Source organism: Culex pipiens, chromosome 3, assembly GCF_016801865.2.
Source record: "Culex pipiens pallens isolate TS chromosome 3, TS_CPP_V2, whole genome shotgun sequence".
Classification (NCBI taxonomy): domain Eukaryota; kingdom Metazoa; phylum Arthropoda; class Insecta; order Diptera; family Culicidae; genus Culex; species Culex pipiens.
Genome location: NC_068939.1, coordinates 134,417,523 through 134,442,393, shown reverse-complemented (window position 1 = coordinate 134,442,393; position 24,871 = coordinate 134,417,523). Strand labels below are relative to the sequence as shown.

The window sequence follows — 24,871 nt, the reverse complement described above, 5'->3', positions numbered from 1 at the left end:
CATTTTTTTAAATTTGTCAATTTCGCTGCGTCACCGCTGTTCTTTCATGTAACATCTAGTCATAATTTATTTATGTTATTATGAATAATCTTTCAAACATTCTGCAAATAAAATATGTGTTTTTGGTCCCTTCTATATAAAACCTTTGTTTGTCTTTTTTAAAATCATATTTATTAAACGTACCTGAGCAGTTCTCTCAGATTTCAGTCATTCGATTTTTTTGTATTTTATAATCCGACTGAAACTTTTTTGGTGCCTTCGGTATGCCCAAAGAAGCTATTTTGCATCATTAGTTTGTCCATATAATTTTCCATACAAATTTGGCAACTGTCCATACAAAATTGATGTATGAAAATTCAAAAATCTGTATCTTTTGAAGGAATTTTTTGATCGATTTGGTGTCTTGGGCAAAGTTGTAGGTATAGATACGGACTACACTGGAAAAAAATGTTACACGGTAAAAACATTTTTGGTGATTTTTTATTTAACTTTTTGTCACTAAAACTTGATTTGCAAAAAAACACTATTTTTATTTATTTTTTTCATTATTTGATATGTTTTAGAGGACATAAAATGCCAACTTTTCAGAAATTTCCAGGTTGTGCAAAAAATTTTTGACCGAGTTATGAATTTTTGAATCAATACTGATTTTTTTTCAAAAAATCGAAATATTGGTCGCAAAATTTTTTCAACTTCATTTTTCGATGTAAAATCAAATTTGCAATCAAAAAGTACTTTAGTGAAATTTTGATAAAGTGCCCCGTTTTCAAGTTATAGCCATTTTTAGGTGACTTTTTAGAAAATAGCAGTTTTCCATTTTTTTAAAAAAATATTTTTGAAAAGCTGAGAAAATTCTCTATATTTTGCTTTTTTGAACTTTGTTGATACGACCCTTAGTTGCTGAGATATTGCCATGCAAAGGTTAAAAAACAGGAAAATTGATGTTTTCTAAGTCTCAGCCAAACAACCCATCATTTTCCAATGTCGATATCTCAGCAACTATTAGTCCGATTTACTATGTTGAAATACGAAACATTCGAGAAATTTTCCTGATTCGATGAATCAACCGTAGCCCTAGAGAAAGAGCTATCAAACAATATACTTTCTGTCGTGAACACTACATTTTCTAAAACTCACCTTAAAAAAATCTATTTTAAATCTTAAGCGGTCATTCAAAATACCATCGTGCTCAGACAAATTAGCATTATCGTTGTGTAAAATAAAAAAAAAACGTCATCTAGGGCGAATCGGACAGCTGTTTTACCCTTGTTAGTGCTCAGTATGTGGACGTTTTTGATTGGTTTCGGATAGAACAGACACAGAACAACAAAAATAATACATCTTTTTCTAAATTTCAAGCTTTTATGTGCTCTAAAATCTGCTGTCCCTATTCAGACTGTATCCAAAAGCGTAGTTATTTGTTTTAATTAAGTGCAAAATACTGGAGAACTTTCAATATTTTTTTGTGCTGTGTGCTCCATTTCCAGTTTATTAGCATTTTTAAATTAACATTTATGTTTTTTTGCAATTTAAATTTTTTCTATATTTATTAAAGTTTAGAGATCTTTTTTTTCCAAAAAAAGGCTCCATGATTTTGAGACTTTTTTTTTTGTATGTGTTTTAATTTTATTTTTTGTATCTGTTAATGATCTTTGGTCCTAACCTGGTCGCAGTATCTAAAAGGACCTAATAAAAATAAGTTATGAAAAAAATCTTTACATTTCAGCAACCCTCCCCGTCCCACCTCTTCTTTAGTTATAACCCCTTCCCCCTATTTTTGTAAAAACCAAAAATAAATCAATTTATGATTATTGCTAGTGCAATACCCGTTTGGATGAATCTTTCATCATATATCTGTTACCCAATTGGGTCCTAATAAATTAATTAAATCTCCGTAACCAACACACGTAGAGCTTTGAAATTTGAAATTTTCTTAATTAGACTGTTATCTATCGAAAAAAATATTAAAAAATATTTTGAAGTGGAAACTTATTTGAAACTTGGCCACCATAGTGCCATACTTTCAAAAAATTAGGAGCGTTGAGGTCCTTGTAGATAAAAGTAAGATACCGTAATCTGGGGTGAATCGGGACTACAGTCTGAATCGGGACAGCAGTTTTTAGAGCACTTGAAGCTTTTAAATTTGGAAATGGATGTGCACATTTTGTTGACCTGAGTCTGTTCTAACCGAAACCAACCAGAAAAATCAAAATATTGTGCTCCAACATGTTTAAAACTGCTGTCCCGATTCGCCCCATGTGTCCCGATTGACCCCAGTTTACGGTACTTACTACTGGTTGGTACTAGCAATAGTGGGCGACAGCTATAAACTCAACTTCGTTTTTTATATCAAAAATGGATATTATTTTGAAAATACCGTCGTCCTTAATAACTTACTTAGACTGGAAAAAAATAAAATTTGCAGCAGCCAAGGTAGAAAAAACAAACCCAATCCCCAACGATTCCAAAATCAACTCACCCTTTGACAACCGGTCGATGCTCTCGAATCTGCCCTCCACCTTGGACCGCAGCGAGTCCAGGTCGAAGGGTGCGGCCAGTCCATGATCGACGCTCCTCGATTTGCTCCTGTAAAAGAAGAGAGAGAGAGAGAGGGAAAAGAGATAAAGTTAACAATTTTATTGTAATTTGTTGTGTAAAAATTACGTTCGCACGAGGAGTAGGCGCCACTTTACAAATCAGCTCGAACGGAGATTAAAGACGCGGATTTTTTTATGGTTATTATTATTTTTGTACACACATTTATTACACGTCGATAAAACACGGCCCGGTACCATTCCACTGTGAGGTGCGATTTTGGATTGAGCATGCAACACCAGAGATATGGAATGAAGCTTGCGAGCAAGTTGAGTCGTAAAAATGTTCTCCTAGTGGTGGAGAGTACTTACTGAGTGTGTTTGCCCAAAAAACCAAAGATTTTAATGGTTTTACTTACCTTGAAAAAAGAGATTCTAATTGACCTTTAGAAGACGAGTTGAACAATGAAACCTTAGATAACAGTAATTTTAAGCCTTTAGAAATTTATTTCTTGTCAAAAACATTCCCCAAATTGGCTATTAAACAACTTTGTCGAGGACCGCAAGACGATCAGACTTCACCCTGAATAATCAGCGATCTTAGCGGTTTAAACCTCAACAATCCCGTTCTAAAATTAGCACTCCTCCGATGGGGTCATTGTTCAAATGTTAATTTTTTCCAGAAACTCGTCAAGTCCAGCAGGTGTGTTCAGTCATAAGCAGTCCTGAGCCAGCCCGGGGGTGGTTCTTTTGACTTTCAATTGGCGCGGCGGAGCAGCAGAGGTACTTAAATTTCAATTTACTTTTGTTGTCTTAATTTGATTGCGATTGCCGGACGGACACACGGGAGCCGTAATTGGCGTTGCTCTCCTGCAAGTCACCTCCTCCTCCCCGCAGTTGATATGCAATCAACGAGAACATGAAACCATCATTAAGCGGGTTTTCGTCGCGTTTTCTCAGCAGGATGTCAGAATGATTTGTTTTTGCGAGATTGCTGAGCTGATTTTGTTTGAGTGCGAAGTTGAGACGGCTGTGCTTACTTGACTAAAATAGTAGTTTATGCAACAAGTTGCAAAAAGAGGATTTTTTCAGCACGAGTCGTACATTTATCCAACGAGGTTCCCCGAGTTGGATAAATACGAAGAGTGCTGAAAAAATCATGTTTTGCAACGAGTTCCATACAACATTTTTTGCAATTCCGAAAAACACCCATTGAGTGAAATTTTATGTCAAATTTTCATGTATTTTGTCAATAAATCGTTTGAATTAAAAAAATGTTGAAAAGTGTTACTTTTCGAAACAAGTGCTGAAAAGTAGAACTTTTCAGCATTTATTTTGAAAAGTGTTGCTATTCGATTCTGTTATTTTTGGTACAGAAAAGAAGGCTATTTCGTCGTTCAAGAATGACAGGAAAAGTAAGTAGTTTCACGACGGAATTGCAAAAAGTAATTTTTCAACGAAAGTTGAAAAAAGAACACATTTTAAAAAGGGATTGCATTTTTTTTTATTCAAATTCAAATATTTTTTATTCTAGATTTGTTTTCAAATTATAAAAGTTAGAATTTTAAACTTTGTGAATGTTTTTATTTTTCGTATTTGTTAGAGTATTTTAAATTAATCTTGATAATTTTTGAAAAAGGCTACAATATCTTAAGTTAAAAAAACATATATTGAATCACGATGATATTAAACTTGATTACGATCACATCACTAACTCAAACTCAAACTTCATGCTAAGATTTCAAAATATTACTTAAATTGACGTTGTAACAATAATTTTACACGATTAGAAATATCCCTAGCATAACTTTTAATAAAAGTGAAAATAAACAGAAATGTTCACAAAAAGTTGCTCTACTCGTTGGTGTACTTGGTTTTAGTGAATTTCAAGGAACACTCCAGATTATCCAGCATCATTCAAACACGACCGCTTATTGGGCTTAAAATGGGTCTATTTCCCCTAATTATATAACTTTAGAAATTTTCTCATTTTTTAACGTGTGAAGCTTATACAAAATATTCGGCTGTGCAAAGATCATTAAATAAGTTCATTGGAAAAAAAAATCCAGTTGTTCTGAGGATGTGTTATTTGAGTTCCAACAATAATAATACTTCCACTTCCAAGCTCACAAAAAAACAAAACAAAATTTATGTTAAATATAAATTTCTATATTGGAAATGTTTTCTAACAAAATTATTCTTCAGAATTTCGCAATGAATTGGCAGATTATTAATTTTATGTTTATTAATTGTTTATTAAAAGCCATTTGCATCATAAGTTTTTCCATAAGTTTTCATACAATTTTTCGGCTATTCATACAAAATGGGCATGTTTAATATACGAAATTTTAGAAATTTTCTGATCGATTTGGTGTCTTCCGCAAAGTTGTAGAACCTAGAATTTTTCAGGAAAAAATATCTTTCAACTATGGTTTGCACTATAATTCATTTAGATGTAATTGGATATTCTAACAACGGAGTTGGCAAGAGAAGGAAAATAAAAAAAAAACCTTCGAGATTTGAATATATTTCAGAGGACTAAAAAAGTATCTTTTATTCTAAAGTTTAGGATGGTGCAAACTCTGGTACCGAAGGTATGGTTTCTTTTAAATGTATTTTTGGAGAAAAAAATAAAAATATAATATATAAATGACTGCAATCGAAAATGACTTCTCAATTTTTTAAAAATTATTAAGTTTTTGAGCTAGGCAATTTCGGGTTTTTTTTTTCTAAAAATGTTATTTTTTTACTTTGAAAAAAAAAAAACGTGATAAAGGCAAGCACTCCCGCAATTTTTCACGTTTTTCATTTTTTAACTTGTTTATCGGGCTGCTATAGAGCAATTCCAGCTCAAATCAGTAATTTTTTCTGGTACTTTAGTACCCGACCCTTTCAGATTTCAATGAAACTTTTTAGACATGTTATCCTAGGCCTATACAAGCCATTTTTGTGTAAATGGAGCCAATTGTACTCGAAAATGACATTTGAGAAGGGCGTAAGTAATTTATATATTTTTGTATTTTGTAATTTAAAAATTACTGTAACTCAAAGCCGTTGCATCGTATCAAAAAGTTGTCAAAGACAAACTTGTAGGAAATTGGACGGGCTTTCTGACAAAAATACAATGAAAGAAAAATACACGCCACTTCCACGAGATATTTAAATTTTTAAATTTAAAAGTTAAATTTGAAGGTGATGTCACGATTTTTTTTCGTTCAAAATTTTTGAGGAAATAGTCTAAAATGTGTCCCGCCCGTGTGGATCAATCGGACCGCGCACTGGACTCACAATACAAAGGTCGCTCCGTGCCATACTTTCATACACCTAAGAGCCCAGGACAGCGAAGTCTTTGTAGATAAAAAGGAAGACACTAGTGGTTGGTACTAGCAATGGTGGCCGACAGCTATAAAGACAACTTCGTTTTCGCCTAAAATGTTACAAAAAGACTCACGAAAAATGCAGGATGGTATGTCTCTCCTAAAAAAATGCAAAAATCATTTACTAAAACTGTTTTTTTGAAAAGTGGTCTAAACGTCAAAATTTGCAAAAACCGATAGTGGGAATCGATTTCCCAGACAATTCTACATTAAAGTCTCCATATTGACCATTGTCCTATGCCCAATCCTTGAGAAGATACAGCGGTTTAAAAAAAATGCTGAAAAATAGGTTTTTTTTAGTAGTTTTTGGCAATTTCTATATGACAGACTTGATTTTTCAGTCTCGAAAATATTTTTACCGAAAAGCTCGTCCAATTTTCATATAAGATTGCTTTTAACAGCATTTGAATTGGATGTATGGGATTACAGATAGAAGCTTAATTACATTGCTAATAACTGGAAATAGAATATTTTTTTCAGTGTGGTAGAAACCTGGATAGTAAATAAGCTCACGTAAATATTAAAACGAGTCAAATTAATGCCTGCAATCGAAAATGATTTCTCCATTTTTTTATAAATTGATAAGTTTTCGAGTTAAAGTAAAAAAATATCTAGCCCACCATTTGAAAACTTCCATAAAAGTGTTTAGTTCTTTCTACAAACGGTTTATGTTGATTCTAAAATTTGGAAGGTATTTTTGTAAAGAACAGAACATTCATTAATTCATTTTCAAACTTTCAAAATCGAACAAATAGTTTTCATGTTATCGAGATTTAAAAAAATGAGAGCTAATCAGACGATACTGAGAAAAAAATAAGTTTTTAAAGGCTGTGTATCAGCAGTACGATTAACAACAGGTCAACAAAGGAACATTGTAGGAAATTTCTCAGCCTTCGAAAATATGTTTTGCTGTGGTGCTGCAAAACTGCACAACTTACACAAAATTTCATTTTCGATCACAAATTAGATTTTGCATCTTTTAAAGATTTTTGAAATTTAATTTGACAATTCTTTAGATTTTTAACAAAAATATATTTTTTTTCCAAAAATTATATCTTTGGGACAAAATTTTGCACAATCCTAAAGTACAGTCCAGACTCGATTACCTCGCAAACCTCGCATAAGAGCGCCTCGCATATGCAACTGTGCATATACGAGTCATTCCACCTGATTCGGTTTTGTCGCAAGAGTTGCATATGCGAGGTACAGGGCTTATGGGATTTTGGCTATATGGGAGACATGGCCTATATTTTTATAAAAAAAATCATCTTAACTATACAAATTTATAGTGTTTTGGAATCGTTATGAAGTCAGCTATACAGCTACACCAAATTTACAAGGTTTACGATGTTCTAGGTCATCCGAAACTTCCTCAAGTTAAGGCCTATGTGTTCACCGCCGTACAAGTATGAGGTAGGCGATTGTGACTGTGGTTTTTGACCTCAGATCATATCCGGATAGCCTCAGGGAGGTTCAGGGACTAGTCCACCGATATGTGGTGATGTTCTGGGTCTTCTGTAGAGTCCCGGGAGTTACGGCCGATGGGTCTACCGCCGTAACAAGACCGAGGTTGAAGGTTTTTGACCTTAGATTATATCCAGATAGCCTCAGAGAGGTTCAGGGACTAGTCTACCGATGTGCGGTGATGTTCTGGATCTCCTGTAGAGTCCCGGGAGTTACGACCGATGCGTCTACCGCCGTAACAAGATAGAGGTCTGAGGTTTTTGACCTCAGATCATATCCAGATAGCCTCAGGGACTAGTCTACCGATTTGTTGTGATGTTCTGGATCTCCTGTAGAGTCCCGGGAGTTACAGCCGATGGGTCTACCGCCGTAACAAGATAGAGGTCGGAGGTTTGTTACCTCAGATCATATCCAGATAGCCTCAGGGAGGTTCAGGGACTAGTCTACCGATGTGTGGTGATGTTCTGGGTATTCTGTAGAGTCCCGGGAGTTACGGCCGATGGGTCTACCGCCGTAACAAGATAGAGGTCGGGGGTTTTTGACCTCAGATCATATCCGATAGCTTCAGGGAGGTCCGAGGACTAGTCTACCGATGTGGTGATGTTCTGGGTATTCTGTAGAGTCCTGGGAGTTACGGCCGATGGGTCTACCGCCGTAACAAGATAGAGGTCGATGGTTTTTGACCTCAGATCATATCCGGAGAGCCTCAGGGAGGTTCAGGGGCTAGTCTACCGATATGTGGCGATGTTCTGGGTCTTCTTTAAGATCCCGGGAGTTACGTCCGATGGTTTTACCGCTGTAACAAGATAGAGGTCAGTGGTTTTTGACCTCGGATCATATCCGAATAGCCTCAGGGAGGTCCGGGGACTAGTCTACCGATGTGGTGATGTTATGGGTATACTGTAGAGTCCCGGGAGCTACGGCCCATGGGTCTACCGCCGTAACAAGATATAGGTTGGAGGTTCTAAGTCATCTGTAGAGTTCTGGAAGTTACGGCCGGAAGATCTACCGTCGTTAAAAGGCAGAGGTCAGAAATTTTTGACTTCACAACATATCCGGATAGCCTCAGGGTAGTTCAGGGACTAGTCTTCCAGAATGTTGTGATGATCGGGGTCTTATGGCCCATTAGTTTACCACCGTAACAACAGATTACATCCAGATAACTTCAGGGAATTTTGTAGACTCTCTGGAGTTACGGCCTTAGTGTCCGTAACTCCCGGGACTCTATAGAAGACCCAGAACATCACCACACATCGGTAGACTAGTCCCTGAACCTCCCTGAGGCTATCCGGATATGATCTGAGGTCAAAAACCACTGACCTCTATCTTGTTACGGCGGTAGACCCATCGGTCGTAACTCCCGGGACTCTACATAAGACCTAGAACATCACCACATATCGGTAGACTAGTCCCTCAACCTCCCTGAGGCTATCGGGATATGATCTGAGGTCAAAAACCTCCGACCTCTATCTTGTTACGGCGGTAGACCCATCGGCCGTAACTCCCAGGACTCTACAGGAGACCCAGAACATCACCACATATCGGTAGACTAGTCCCTGAACCTCCCTGGTTCGATCCGAATATGATCTGAGGTCAAAAACCTCCGACCTCTATCTTGTTACGGCGGTAGACCCATCGGCCGTAACTCCCAGGACTCTACAGGAGACCCAGAACATCACCACACATCGGTAGACTAGTCCCTGAACCTCCCTGAGGCTATCTGGATATGATCTGAGGTCAAAAACCACTGACCTCTATCTTGTTACGGCGGTAGACGCATCGGTCGTGACTCCCGGGACTCTACAGAAGACCTAGAACATCACCACTCATCGGTAGACTAGTCCCTGAACCTCCCTGAGGCTATCTGGATATGATCTGAGGCAAGATCTGAGGTCAAAAACCACTGACCTCTATCTTGTTACGGCGGTAGACCCATCGGCTGTAACTCCCAGGACTCTACAGGAGACCCAGAATATCACTACACATCGGTAGACTAGTCACTGAACCTTCCTGGTTCTATCCGAATATAATCTGAGGTCAAAAACCTCCGACCTCTATCTTGTTACGGCGGTAGACCCATCGGCCGTAACTCCCAGGACTCTACAGGAGACCCAGAACATCACCACACATCGGTAGACTAGTCCCTGAACCTCCCTGAGGCTATCCGGATATGATCGAAGGTCAAAAACCACTGACCTCTATCTTGTTACGGCGGTAGACCCATCGGTCGTAACTCCCGGGACTCTACAGAAGACCTAGAACATCACCACACATCGGTAGACTAGTCCCTGAACCTCCCTGAGGCTATCTGGATATGATCTGAGGTCAAAAACCACTGACCTCTATCTTGTTACGGCGGTAGACCCATCGGCCGTAACTCCCAGGACTCTACAGGAGACCCAGAACATCACCACACATCGGTAGACTAGTCCCTGAACCTCCCTGAGGCTTTCCTGATATGATCTGAGGTCAAAAACCACTGACCTCTATCTTGTTACGGCGGTAGACCCATCGGCCGTAACTCCCGGGACTCTACAGGAGATCCAGAACATCACCACACATCGGTAGACTAGTCCCTGAACCTCTCTGAGGCTATCTGGATATGATCTGAGGTCAAAAACCTTCAACCTCTGTCTTGTTACGGCGGTAGACCCATCGGCCGTAACTCCCGGGACTCTACAGAAGACCCAGAACATCACCACATATCGGTAGACTAGTCCCTGAACCTCCCTGAGGCTATCCGGATATGATCTGAGGTCAAAAACCACAGTCACAATCGCCTACCTCATACTTGTACGGCGGTGAACACATAGGCCTTAACTTGAGGAAGTTTCGGATGACCTAGAACATCGTAAACCTTGTAAATTTGGTGTAGCTGTATAGCTGACTTCATAACGATTCCAAAACACTATAAATTTGTATAGTTAAGATGATTTTTTATAAAAATATAGGCCATGTCTCCCATATAGCCAAAATCCCATAAGCCCTGTACCTCGCATATGCGTGCTTCGCATAAGAAACCCCCATATGAGTTGCATATGCGAGGTTTAACTGTATCCGATTTTTTGGTTATCGGAAGGTTTGTATGAGCCTTCGGATAATCAAATCACTAAAAAAATCGTATTGATTCTATTATTTCCAACATCAAATTCGAGTTCTAAACCCCAATTAAGCTAAATTTAAATGGTGATTGCCTATTAAATTTCGATAGGTCGTCGCCGTTACTTTGGCCGCCATAGTGAGTTTCAAAATTTTAAATCACTTTAAAGCAGTTTTTTTTTACTTTTTTCAAAGAACCGCTTTAACTTGTGATTAGTTTTAGCAACCCCCTTTTGTATGTACATTAGGGTGCCCAGAAAAAATGACCCCCTGCTCCACAAGCAGAAAACGATTTTTTGCGTTATTTTAAGCATCTGTGCAAATTTTGAGCGAAATTGGTTGCGATTAACCCATTGATACCCGAGCCTAAAGTTGGTGAAAAAAAGTTTTTCATACAAAAATTACTATTTTAAATAACTTTTCAGGATCGAGTTTTACAGCTTTGGTATGTTCTACAAAGTTGTAGAGTATTAAAATTTCAATAAGAATCTCACTTTTGGGATTATTTGGATGGAAGTAGCGCACCGTGCAGACCAAATCGTAAGAAACATGGATTTTCCATACATTTTTTTCAATTTTTTCCATACAAACTTCACCTCTGAGAATCAATGGGTTAAAGTTAACCGATTTTGCTCATATTTGGCTCAGAGTCCTAAAATAGGTCAAGGAACAATATTACCCCAAATTTACCCCTGAGAACAAAGTTTCTCGCAAATCGAAGAGGGGTCGGAACAACTTTTTCAGGTTGTGTGTGAATTTGCAGAGAATGACCCAGCTTCATACGAGGTTTGTCAATCTAAATTTTTAACGAAGTTTTAGCTCTTAAGTTACAACTCATTGAACTCATTGCTTGTTTATTTTTTAGAATTGAATTTCGATTCAAGAATTTTCCAAAACGGCAATTGCGTCAAAATACTACTCCGAAGACGAGATTTCGTCACTGTCCGGCCGAGGCCAATTTCCGGATCGCGTTCCGCTCAAGGTCATCAACAATTTCGCGCGTTCCGTTCCGTTGTTTGCTCGTGCGATCGCGTTTTGTTTACCTCCTCACCCTCTTGTTTCGTGTGAACGATCCGTACAGGATATTATAACGGCCCGTGGACGACGCAGCCGGCGGAAGGCTTGGCTTGGCGAGATGACTTTGAGGTCGTACGAGAAGCGGGTACGCACACAAATGAATGAGGATGTGTGGTGGTTTGAGTTGGAGATCGAGCGTGACAAGTCAATCGTTCGTGATTTTTTGTTGTTTGAGAAATATTTTATGATCGATCGCGGCCGAAGATCATAAATCATTTGATGTCGCTCTGCTAATGGCCGCCAACGGAAACAAAATGAATTTAGACTAATAAAAAAAGTAAAAAGTAATTTTTTCCCAGTTCCTGAGGGGAACACCCTTGAAGAGTATCGGGGTCGGCATTTACAAAGCGGATTCAATGGCAGTTTCATTCTCAACTTAACCCACCGGAGGTCGCGTACGTGTACTTTGTACACAGTTTGTAAGGGCACTTGCAAGAAAGGCGAAAACACGCGACTTCCCGAAGGTTAATGTTAACATGTTAAGGTTATTGTTAACATTCCATAGGTCGCCTCCCTAAGGTGTCGTGATAAGGTCCAGTTTGTGACGATACACTACCTTCCCTTTACTAAGCAATCGATTCCAGAAGAGAAAAGATCACCAGTTGTGTTGGTCCGAGCCGGAATTTGAACCCCGATCTACCGCTTACGAGGCGGAAGCGTTACCACTGGGCTACGTGGCTCGGAATTTAGACTAATCTAAATGTAAATTAACGAGTTGTGAAATTTTTTGGAACGTGACGAAGAATTTATACTGGTTCTGGTCAAATTTCAATCAAAAACTTGAAAAAAAAAACAAAATGTTAATTATCAGACAAAAAATTGACAAAATTGAAGCTTAAAATGCAAAAAAAAAAAAAAGAAAAAAAAACATACCAAGAGAATAAAAATCCAATTGATTTTAATCACTCAATCTAACTCAAATACGCACCATAATGTGCCAATAATAAGCTCGTGTGACTAACGTCATGTTTCTGTCGTGGACCAAAACTAGACCACACCGTGCCAAAAAGATATGAATCTGGCGGCACCCGCGGGGCAGCAGCTTGCCGTGATCGAAGCAATTTTGTGCAAAATCCAGGCCACTGTTTCCACTGTTGTCCAAATGAGTGCTGCCCCCTGAGGGTGCCAACCGATCCACCGAGATCGTGCTCATTCCATTAGATTTAAAACAGCAGTGGCAAACGGTTGAGCATGCACCTTGATTGGATAATTTAATTAGGCGCCAATTTGCAGCGACATGGACAGCAGCGTTGCATTGGATGCGCCAAACAACTGATAGTGCGATCCGAGAGATAAGCAGGGAATGTTTCACACCTGTTGCTCCAAATTTGGAAGCTCCCTTTTAAGTGGAGGAGCTTCCTTATCACAAGAACAGACAACGGAATTCCACGATAGAACGATAAGCTTTTTTGGGCTGTGACTCCAAGTTTGAGCTAAAGTTCACTGAGTGATCTAACAGCGTCAACAACTAGTGACTAAACTTACTTTGAACGCAGAACAAGAATTTCAAGTTCACTTGCAGCACTCACATCACTGTTCAAACGAGTCAGTCGCAAGTCCAGTGATAAGTTGGTTTGTGCAAAAAAATGCTTTGTTCAGTAAACCCTCGCAATTTTTAACTGTATTTTTTTCACATTTGCTTTAAATTTTAGTTATCAGCTCGTTAGCTGCATCAAATTGTGTTTGCAAATTTGTTAACCAAGAATAAATTTTCGAACTTGTGCAATTCTCTGAGATTTCGGTCTTTCGATTTTTTTTATATTTTTCAATCAAGCTGAAACTTTTTTGGTGTCTTCGGTATGCCCAAAGAAGCAATTTTTCATCATTAGTTCGTTCATATAATTTCCATACAAAGTTTGCAGCTGTCCATACAAAAATGATATGTGAAAAATCAAAAATCTGTATCTTTTGAAGGAATTTTTTGATCGATTTGATGTCTTCGGCAAAGTTGTTGGTATCAATATGGACTTCACTGAAAAAAAATGATACACGGAAAAAAATTGGTGATTTTTAATTTCACCTTTTGTCACTAAAACTTGATTTGCAAAAATACACAATTTTTTTTCTGATATGTTTTAGAGGACATCAAATGCCAACTTTTCTGAAATTTCTAGAATGAGCAAAATATCTTTGACCGACTTATGATTTTTTGAATCAATACAGATTTTTTCAAAAAATCGAAATATTGGTCGCAAAATTTGATCAACTAGCAATCAAAAAGTACTTTAGTGAAATTTTGATTAAGTGCACCGTTTTCAAGTTATAGCAATTTTTAAGTAACTTTTTTCAGAGCTGATATTGTTTTCGAAAAGATCGGAAAATTTCACGAATGTTTCATATTTTAACATTGTAAATCGGACCATTAGTTGCTGAGATATCGACATTAGAAGATAGTGGGTTGTTTGGGTGAGACTTAGAATATATAAATTTTCCTGTTTTTAAACCTTTGCATGGCAATATCTCAGCAACTAAGGGGCATATCAACAAAGTTCAAAAAAGCAAAATATAGAGAATTTTCTCAACTTTTCGAAAATATTTTTTTCAAGGTTGGGCAAACAAGGGCACTTATTTTAAAAAAATGAATAACTGGGACTATCTTGAAAAAAGTTACCTAAAAATGGCTATAACTTGAAAACGGTGCACTTAATCAAAATTTCACTATGGTACTTTTTGATTGCAAATTCGATTCTACATCGAAAAATGAAGTTGCAATTTTTTTGCAACCAATATTTCGATTTAAAAAAAAAACTCAGTCAAAGATTTTTTGCCCATTCTAGAAATTTCTGAAAAGTTGGCATTTGATGTCCTCTAAAACATATCAGAAAATGAAAAAAAAATAAAAATAGTGTATTTTTGCAAATCAAGTTTTAGTGACAAAAAGTTAAATTAATAATCACCAATTTTTTTTTACAGTGTATAATTTTTTTCAGTGTAGTCCATATTCATACCTATAACTTTGCCCAAGAAACCAAATCGATAAAAATTCCTTCAAAAGATACACATTTTTGAATTTTCACATATCATGTTTGTATGGACAGCTGTAAACCTTGTATGGAAAATTATATGAACGAACTAATGATGCAAAATGGCTTCTTTGGGCATACCGAAGGCACCAAAAAAGTTTCAGCCGGATTCAAAAATGCAAAAATTAAAATCAAAGAAAAAAGACCGATTTCGTAGAGAACTTTTCACTTACGGAACCAAACCTGCAATGATCTGATTTTTAAAATAGTCTAACTTATTTGTATAGTGTACGTTAGGAAGTAAACTCAAAATTGTATCAATAATTTCCGTAGTTTTCAAAGTAAAAAAAATCCCATAATTTTTTGTACACAAGGTTTAGTTGATGTGCACCATTAAACAATATTTCTATGACCATTATTTGTTCGTTCAGCCAGACATTCAATTTTATGAACTACTGTGTAATTTGCATTTTCTTAAAACTGCTTTCCACATCGTGGGTCTGGGAATACGTATTTTCGCGTTAACAAACCCCTGATCAACTAAATTAGATTTTTGAATAAGACAGTTTGCTTGCTATCGTCCTTTTTTACGTCTTTAACAAACAGAACACTTACAACATTTTCTTCCAACGAAAACGAAGTTGACTTTATAGCTGTCGGCCACCATTGCTAGTACCAACCACTAGTGTCTTCCTTTTTATCTACAAGGACTTCGCCGCCCTGGGCTCCTAAGTGTATGAAAGTATGGCACGGAGCGACGGCGCCGAATACCCATATTTACACAAAGAATTTTAGAGCGCCCGCATTTTCTTTCAAACTGCTTTAAAAACTCGAGTCGTGAAATCAATATGGCGGACCTTTCTCAAACCAATCAAATCACCTTTCTGTATTCTCTTATTTGCAATCTTTATTTGTTTGGCGATTAGTCCTTGTTGAAAAATGATGGTAAAAAAGCTTTTTTTTACGATTTTCGAACCGCATTAAAAAAAATAATTATCAATCAATCAAATGAACTTGATTTGGGCCATCCATAAACCACGTCGACTGTTAAAAAATGTATAAAATTTAAATAACAATCCTTAGTCTCATTTGAATTTAAAAAAAAAGTGTTTTAAAATGCATTTGACACTGCAATCAATAGTTTTTAAAAATGTATGATTTGACGAAAACATTTTTTTTTGAGAAAAAAAAAAACTTTTTGCGGTACTGTACAACGAAAAGTTTCCAAAATTCAGAAGATTTTTTAATGAGAAACAAAAATGCTAAAAATGATTCTGAACGCAAGAGAATGAATTTTCAATTCATTTCAGCTAATTGCACTTAAATTTTCACTGACATTTTGAAGTTTTTTGAAAAAAATATTTTTTGTCGCCCTGGGGGATGAACATTATATGAACATTATATATGCACTTAAAAAAGAAAAAAAAAAGTTTTATTGAACCTTTTCAGGAAAACAAAATCCCGGAAATGTCTTTTGATTACTTTGTTCATCACACAAATGGTTGTTGAAATGCAGGCTCGTAGGGACCATCTATAAACCACGTGGACACATTAGGGGGGGGGGGGGGGGGGGTATGGCGATTGTCCACGATCCATACAAAAAAGTTTTTTTTGGTATGGACAATTGTAGTGCGTCCATCCCGGGAATTCCCGGGACAAAAATCCCGGGATTTTTACAAAACCGGGAATTCCCGAATCCCGGGACTTTTTATAGTTTGTCCCGGGAATTCCGGGAAATGAAAAAAATCAAATTTTGGTCTTAAAATTCAGATTTGGTTGTAGAAAAGCCTTTAAATTTGTATTCGGCATATAACAGCATTAATTTGGCTTATTAGGGAAAATTGTTAAAACTTTAGTTCACAGAACCGCAAAATGTCAGGCGCTTTAAATTTAATTTTATGTTTTTTTTTTAAAGACTGGGTATTATATTTATGTATATTTACGATTATAATTTTGGAAAAAAATCATATGAAATTATTTTTCATCAAAAACCGGAATCTGGGGCAAAGCACGACAAATGTAACGAATTAAGACATTAAGTTTTGAAAAATTTCGGTTGAAACAGGAACAGAACAAAACAATTAATACGCCGATTTTCAAATGTTTTGCTCTGTAGGCTGAAGTCCTGATTTTCACCAGCTGGCAGTAGTAGGGGAAATATACCCATTTTAATCACTCTAAGCCATTCGACCAATTCTCATCACTTTTGCCTTTTTCCGCTATTAAATCAACATTTTCAGATGTATCAACAATTGAGGGTTGCTTGCTCACTTCTATTTGAGCTATTTATTACTTTGCTACAGTCAAAAACACTTTATGAAAGCTGTAATTCATGATCAAAGTGCTGATAGGCCGATAATAGAAATAGGCTGAGAAAGGGTATAGTTCCCCTAACTTAAAGATAATTAGTAAAATATGTTTTATATAAAATAAGAAATTCAAAACTTATCTAAACATTGACTTGTATCATTTTAAACTTTGAAAAATATTTGCAACGGCCTTATAAAAAAAAACTCTGGATTTGTCGTCGCTTCTCGCTTTTTTAGTCATTTTCAAAGAAATTTGTCAAGCTTTTCTAGTTATGGCATATAAAAACATACATTTAAAAAATGTATTTATAAAACACTTATTTCATTTGAATCACATTGGAAGTAAAATTTGTAGCTTTTTTTTTTAATCCAAAGCACAGCAAAGAACTAAAAAATCAATTTATAATTTCTTTTAAGCTATTTAATAACTGTCGTCCTTGTTTAGATTGAAGTGTAGATTGTCACTAATTATTATTATTGAGCGAATTCTATGATTTTTAGCCTCAAAACATATCAAATATTATGAAAACATATATTTTATGGCTGCTTACAAAATTCCCGGGATCCCGGGAATTCCCGGGATTTTAAAAATATTTTTCCCGTTTCCCGGGAAATTCAAAACCCGGGAAAATTGGACGCCCTAGACAATTGTCCACGAGGGGGGGGGGGGGGGGGGGGGCAACAGATTTCCCTAATGCAATTGGGAAATTATATTTATTTTATTTATTTTGAAAAGAAAACCAATAGATTATAGAACGTTTAAAAAAATTGTGCATACATTTTATTTTTGTCACGAAAAATCATAAAAAATAATGTCGGAGAAAGTGTCAGTTTAAACATTAGGGCCAATTTCCTAGCTGTCAAAACAATATTTAGCAGCAATCATTTTGAAATGTGAATCAAATTTTGCATCAAAAAAAAAAATTCGGATTATCGAATCACATATTTTTTTTTCGTTGTCCTATTTTTGATTGTTGAGGTTATGTATGAACCTTAAACTACTCTAAAGTGATTTAGAATTTTTAAATCCAAAATGGCAGCCAAAATGGCGGTGATGAAATATTGAAAAAATGCATTTTTTAATTTAACAGGCAAATTTGACTAAAATGGGATCGCAGAACTCAATTTTGGTGTTTAAAGAAAGAAAATACAAAAAAAAACTCAACAATTTTTTTTTATTGTTCATGATTTCTTTATCCGAAGTCCCATATAAACCTTCGGATAATCGAAACATCGGATAATCGAGGCATCGATTATCCAGTCTGGACTGCATTCAATATGTTTGAGTATAATATCAGGAAGCAACAATGTTTATTGCAATAAACTCTAAATTTATAAGGATATTAAAGTTAATGCAAATTTTATTTTAATTTTTTATTTTTTATTTTTTTGGATTTAAATTAAATGTTAAGTTTATTTCATAAATTCAAATTGTATCATTAAAGCATTCTTTGATTCTTTTTTATGCATTCTCCAATTTTGAATTTAGTTTTATATTTGTTGGGCTCGTTTTGGGCTTGTTTAAAATATTTGGAATGTTTGTTGAATTCCGACGTTCAGTACCTACCACAAAAAGTTTTTTTCTTCCAAATTTGAATTTCCGCAATAAAATGTATTTTTTTCTATTCTCAACTTCTTTCTATCGATAGAATTATAAGTTTTATAATACGACGGGTTGTCTTTGCAAAAGTCATATGAATATTCTCAATATAGGCCAGCGAATGATCAAGAGGGTTTAAGTTGATAGAAATAGATGAACTAACAATTGCATCCACCATTCTCATCATTTCGCAACCTCCGTATGGGCCGCCTTCTTTGATAACAATACTTAGATCACTTAAGAGCATTTTGGGGTCATGTTTGTGTTCAACAACCTAAAAAACATAATTTTGATATTAAATCAGTGTTTCAAAAAAATAAAAAATGCCACATACCACTCACTGGCCAAATTGCAACCGTTTTGTAGCGATCTAGCAAGTGTGTGTCACACATAACGCATTTGCGCCGATGACTGCGGTGTGAGGGCAGTTATGGCTGCCAGCTCCGAGTGTTGGCTGATGTTATGACGAAGTCAACAGATCTACAACATACCAGCCAGCAGTGCCGCAACCAGTCAGTCAGTCTCCGGTTGGTCTACGGCCTTGACAAATATGGCAAATCGCAAAACATACACACAGAAAGAGCGAACTAGAGTTGCAATCGAGTTGCAGTTACACAAAACTCTGAGGAGAATTCTATTTTTGTGCTTTCCTATTCGGTTTGCGGAAATCGATTGAAGGAATGTGCTCTGCCCAAAAAAAAAACAGCAAGCAAATCCATCTTTGATAAAACGGAGGAGAGTCTTGAAACCGCAAATCCAGCCAATCAACTTGTGCTGTGATGCGGACACCAATCGGAAACCCGCAAATCAGCAAATGTGTCTCCCAACTTCGTCCCATTTGTGTCTGGTTGATCCTGGAGCTCCACTGTTTAGATGGAAATTGTCCCTCAAGACAAAGTTGGAGCGTAAATTGGATAACCGGAAACTCCCTACATGGACGAGGTTTCAGGTTTTGCAACACTGCCTGTGCGTCCATCTTGGCTGGGCTGCAATTTGTTCCATTCTGAAGATTTTAAAACTTTTGTTGACTTCTTTACAAACAGTAAGATCCCCAACCCCGATCGCCATTATCACCGTAACTCGTCACGATTAACCCTCTTTACGAAGATTGCCACTGACGCTAAACTGTCCTGCTAATGCCTTTCGGAAGCACTTGCACGAACTTCCATTTGTTCATCTCAGTCGCTCACGTTGCTCATCTTGGACAGGAAAGATTAATCGCCGGCATCTCCCCGGCAGGCTCCGGTGAACAACCTTACTCACTCTCATACTGTAAGCTTTTAGTTTTCATACGAGTATGTGTGAGGAAGAAGACGAAAAAGTAAAACGAGTTTGAAGCAACAAGTCACAGCTGACTGCACAAAGGAATGTGTGAAATCGAGCTGCACCAACTGTACTAAACTGTCTTCAATCGATTGTGGTAACGGTTAATAAATCCTCCTAATACAGGGTTTGTGACTCTTTATTGGCACTGGAATAAGGTTAAGGTCAACACTGTATGTTAAGAAATTAAATTGAACACCCGCTCGAAAGTATTTCTGCAGAAATACTATTCCAGGTCTTGCTTTTCACTAAGGTTGAGCTATTTTGACAAAGCCTGCATTTGCGACAAGTTACCAAAGGAAATGTAAGCAGAGGTCGTTTTGTCACTCTTGCATACACGTCAACTGTTTACATTTTTGACTATATTTGGGACTACGGAAACTACAAATTCTACCAAATTTCGGTCAACGTAACAAAGGGGGTTTGTTATTGTTTACATTGCGTTTTCGCGTTTTTCTCGGAACGTCAAAAATCGACAAACAAAAGACAGGCATTTGATCTATTGAATACACCCTCTACAAACAGCCAAGAGAATAACTTTAGACCAAAATAATACTGTAAAGGCACAGATTCGATATGTCAAAGGACTCGGAATCGATTCTTGATATCAAAGTTTGAACTCTTTTGCGAATAAATCTTGAGAAAAACAATCGTAATTTATTCCTTGAGTATTGTTACCAACACTAAACCAGTCACCCTAGGAATGTGTGCCAAACGAGAGGAAAATCACGTTCACGTGTGTGAGCTCCACATGTAAGGCAAGACAGGCGTAGGACAGACGCACCTGGTCGTGCGAGGTGATTTTTCTCATCCAACGCAGATGCACGGTAAAAAAACTTGATCATTATTTTTTCTAAAACTTAGACGAAATATCAGAATTTGAAAGAAATCATTTGAAAACATACAGGACACACTTCTAAAAATGCGAAAATTATCATGTTTCAACCGGACTCGATCAAGGAGAAATTTCCGGGCTTGATTTATGCTTCCGGTCGTGATTGATGGTGGTTGCCGGTGGCTGCGGTGGTGAGCGGAATCCTCCACCGGTAGCCAAATCGGTTGCTTCGTAGTAATACTGATGCGTAAATCTTGTGCGTGGTACGTCAGAGTAGAATCACTACTGACGACAATGAATGTAATAATTAGGACATGAACGAATTTATGGGTTTATCCCGAAATGCCCAGATTTGTCAAATATACCAAATTTATACACTTCTGTCATCCAGTGATAACAAAGCTACTGAAATTGGTTGTAATTTTTACTGCGAACTAAAATTAAACTTCACTCGTCATTCTTGATTGTTTTGACTTTGTATTTTTGAATTAGATGAAATTTTGTGTATTGTGTAGATTCCGGTCATTCGATTTTTTGTATTTTTTAATCCGACTGAAACTTTTTTGGTGCCTTCGGTATGCCCAAAGAAGCCATTTTGCATCATTAGTTTGTCCATATAATTTTCCATACAAATTTGGCAGTTGTCCATACAAAAATAATGTATGAAAATTAAAAAATCTGTATCTTTTGAAGGAATTGTTTGATCGATTTGGTGTCTTCGGCAAAGTTGTAGGTATATGGATACTAAGGTGGTCCAAATCCGGACTTTTTTGGGGCTACCCCCTGAAATCAAAGATTGTCCCATCACTAGGCTAAATTCCAAATTTGAGCTCATTCTGACCACGGGAACCCCTCCCTCCAATCGCTTAAAGTTTGTATGGGAAAAATCGTCAAAATGTATGGAGAAAAGCAACTGTTTTACTTTTTGACCTGTGGAAAGCGCCATAATTATCCGATTCTTACCATTTCTCAAATGTAGAACCTTCATTAAATTTAGAACAAGTTTTCCGAAGACACCATATTTTTAGGATTTTTTCCCGCGAAGTTATTAGCGCTCAAAACTGACCATTTTTGCGCGGCCAGCTGTAAGGGGCTACCTAACAACGATGTTTATTTCCAATTCGTACACGCACGTGCTCTCTCTCAAGTTCAAACTCTCTCACGAGTTTGCTTGCCTGCCTGCCTGCCTGCTTACCAACAAGCGCGCGCTGTTTCTCTGCTTGGACTTTTGTCGTCGTCGTCGTTTTCGTTTGCTATCCGCTGCGCTGCGTTCTTGGCATGTTTATTATCATTTTCAACTAAATTAGCAGGTTTGTTTTGAGATATATTTAGCATACAAATTCTTAGATTATGTAAATATTAAAAAAAAGTGCACTGAAAAAAAATAATTAAAATAAAAGACAGCTTAGGCTCATTTAAAAAATTACAGCAAATGTCAGGAGAACAGGGTTTATTTGTTTTTCCAAGCATTACAAGCAGTTGTTATGCTAAAAAACATTGCCTTTTTGATAAAGTGCATCGTTTTCAAGTTAAAGCCATTTTCAGGTAACTTTTTTGAAAATAGTCGAAGTTTTTCATTTTTCTAAATTAGTGCACATGTTTGCCCACTTTAGAAATACATGAAAAGCTGAGAAAATTCTCTATATTTTGCCTTTTTGAACTTTGTTGACACGACCCTTAGTTGCTGAGATATTGCCATGCAAGTGTTTAAAACAGGAAAATTGATGTTTCCTAAGTCTCACCCAAACAACCCACCGTTTTCTAATGTCGATATCTCAGCAACTAATGCTCCGATTTTCAATGTTAAAATATGAAACATTCGTGAAATTTTCAGATCTCTTCGAAAAATATATTTTTAAAATTTTCAAACCAAGAAGAACATTTGAGCAATTCTCTACTATAACCGGAAATTGATTTTATTTGTATTTTTTGATTTGGCTCAAACTTTGTGGGGGCCTTTTCTATGACCAACTAAGCTATTTTGTGTCATTGGTTCACCCATACAAGTCTCCATATTTTTCCAAAAGATTTTGCTGGTTTCAGTTTTTTTTTCTTCAAAAAAAAATAATTAATTTTGCGGATCAAAAAATAAGATAAATGAGCAATCTACAACAAAATCATTTTTTTTTTCAATTTTAATTTTTGTATTTTTTAATCCGGCTGAAACTTTTCTGGCGCCTTCGGTATGCCCAAAGAAGCCATTTTACATCATTAGTTTGTCCATATAATTTTCCATACAAAATTTGGCAGCTGTCCATACAAAAATGATTTATGAAAATGCAAAAATCTATATCTTTTGAAGGAATTTTTTGATCGATTTGGTGTCTTCGGCAAAGTTGCAGGTAAAGCAGGTGGGTTGTTTTGGTGAGACTTAGAAAACTTCAATTTTCGTGTTTCTTTTTCTTAAAGCGGCTCTATATCAGTAACCCGAGGTCCAATCTTCAATGTCTCTTTGGCAATTTTATAGCAAATTTTCTAAACTTTTTGAAAAAAAATATTTTTAGAAGTGGTCACTCATGGTCACTATTTTTAAAAATCGAAAAACTGTAAATATTTTGCTAAAATCAAACTTTCGGTGGCTATATCTTGAAAACGGAGCCCTTTATCAAAAAATCTGTAAAGTACTAATCGATTGCAAATTCAATTTTGCATTTAAAAATAATGTCAAATTTGTTTTTGCATAAAGCTTCGATTTTTTCCAAAAATCACTATTTTTTCAAAAATTCATAATTCGGCAGCAGATAATTTGACCATGTTTCTCTATGGCTCAAAAGTTGCGGGTTTTTGTCCCCTTAAACATATCAAAAATCTCCGAAATCAAAAAAATACGTATTTTGGGAAATTGAGTTTTTGTGAAAAAATAGTTGATTAAAAAATCTGCCAATTTTTTTTCCGTGTACTTATTTTTTTCTCAAAAGTCCTTAACAATACCAACAACTTTGCCGAAGACACCAAATTGATCAGAAAATTCACTGAAAAGTTACAGCTGTTTGAATATTTACATACCATTTTTGTATGGACAGCAGGCAAAATTGTATGGAGACTTGTATGGATGAACCAATGACACATAATAGCTTATTTGGTCATAGGGAAGGCCCCCACAAAGTTTGAGCCAAACCAAAAAAATACAAAAAATAAAAATGGTCGAAATCGGCCGATTTCGCAGAGAGTTGCTCATTTAAAATTTGCGACCAATATTTCGATTTTTTGTAAAAATCAGTATTGATAAAAAAATTCATAACTCGGTCACAACCTGGAAATTTCTGAAAAGTTGGCATTTGATGTTCTCTAAAACATATAAAAGAAGTATTTTTTGCAAATCAAATTTAGTGACAAAAAGTTAAATTAAAAATCACCAAAAAATTTTTTACCGTGTCGATCAAAAAATTTCTTTAAAAGATACAGATTTTTGAATTTTCATACATCATTTTTGTATGGACAGCTGCCAAATTCGTATGGATAATTATATGGACAAACTTAATGATGAAAAATGGCTTCTTTGTGCATACCGAAAGCACCAAAAATGTTTCAGTCGTATTAAAAAATACAGAAATCAAAATTCTAAAAAAAGACCGATTTCGTAGAGAATTGCTCTATACACAATCTATGACCAAAGAATTCATGTTACATCATTTCGTTGTTGTCGTGCTAACTTGTCGCACGTGCATTTTGGGCCAAATTAATTTAAGAACGCCATTTTATGCAGCTCAAAATGCCTATTTTTTGATCTTCACAGATCCCCAAAATTTCATTTCAATCCTGAGATATTCAATAAAAACCCAAAAAATTCCGTGCATTTTTGTCACTTTTCATAAAAAAAAGTTTAGATTTTGCCGTTCTATCTTGAAATACCCTGAAAAATTGTTGTAAGTGCGACAACTGGCTTAAAGGATTTCAGGTTAGAACACGTTTGACACACGTACATGCCCGACTACCGTAAGCATTTGCAATTATAACTCGGGACTCCAGAAACTAAGTTCAATAAAACGGCAGGACGATGCACAGAATGGTCAATCAAACAAAACGTGTTTGTTATTGTTTACGGAACGTCAAAATGTGTCGTACGACAAGTTGATACAAAATCGTCGATTTGAAAGATATTTGCATGAATAAGGAATGAAATTAGTTGATAAAACTGATGTTTATAAAAATTGCAGCCGTTATAAGTCGTTCACAAAACTGGTGTTATTATTGAATGATCTTCAAGATGAGCTCACATCTAGCTCAAAGCTCATATAAATGTTTACCATTTTACAACCAAATCACCGAATACGTGACTAATAACCACCT

General features: G+C 36.2%; 1 protein-coding gene across 15 annotated transcripts in view; it reads right to left on the bottom strand.

Annotated features, from left to right (window-relative positions):
• The window catches only part of LOC120422105 (TLD domain-containing protein 2), a 418,926-nt gene that overhangs the window by 114,565 nt on the left and 279,490 nt on the right, over positions 1 to 24,871 (bottom strand). For all 15 annotated transcript variants that reach the window (XM_052709791.1, XM_052709792.1, XM_052709789.1 and 12 more), the window contains one exon: positions 2,480 to 2,586. In XM_052709791.1, coding sequence (XP_052565751.1) covers positions 2,480 to 2,586 — 107 coding nt within the window. The remainder of the gene's footprint in view (positions 1 to 2,479; positions 2,587 to 24,871) is intronic.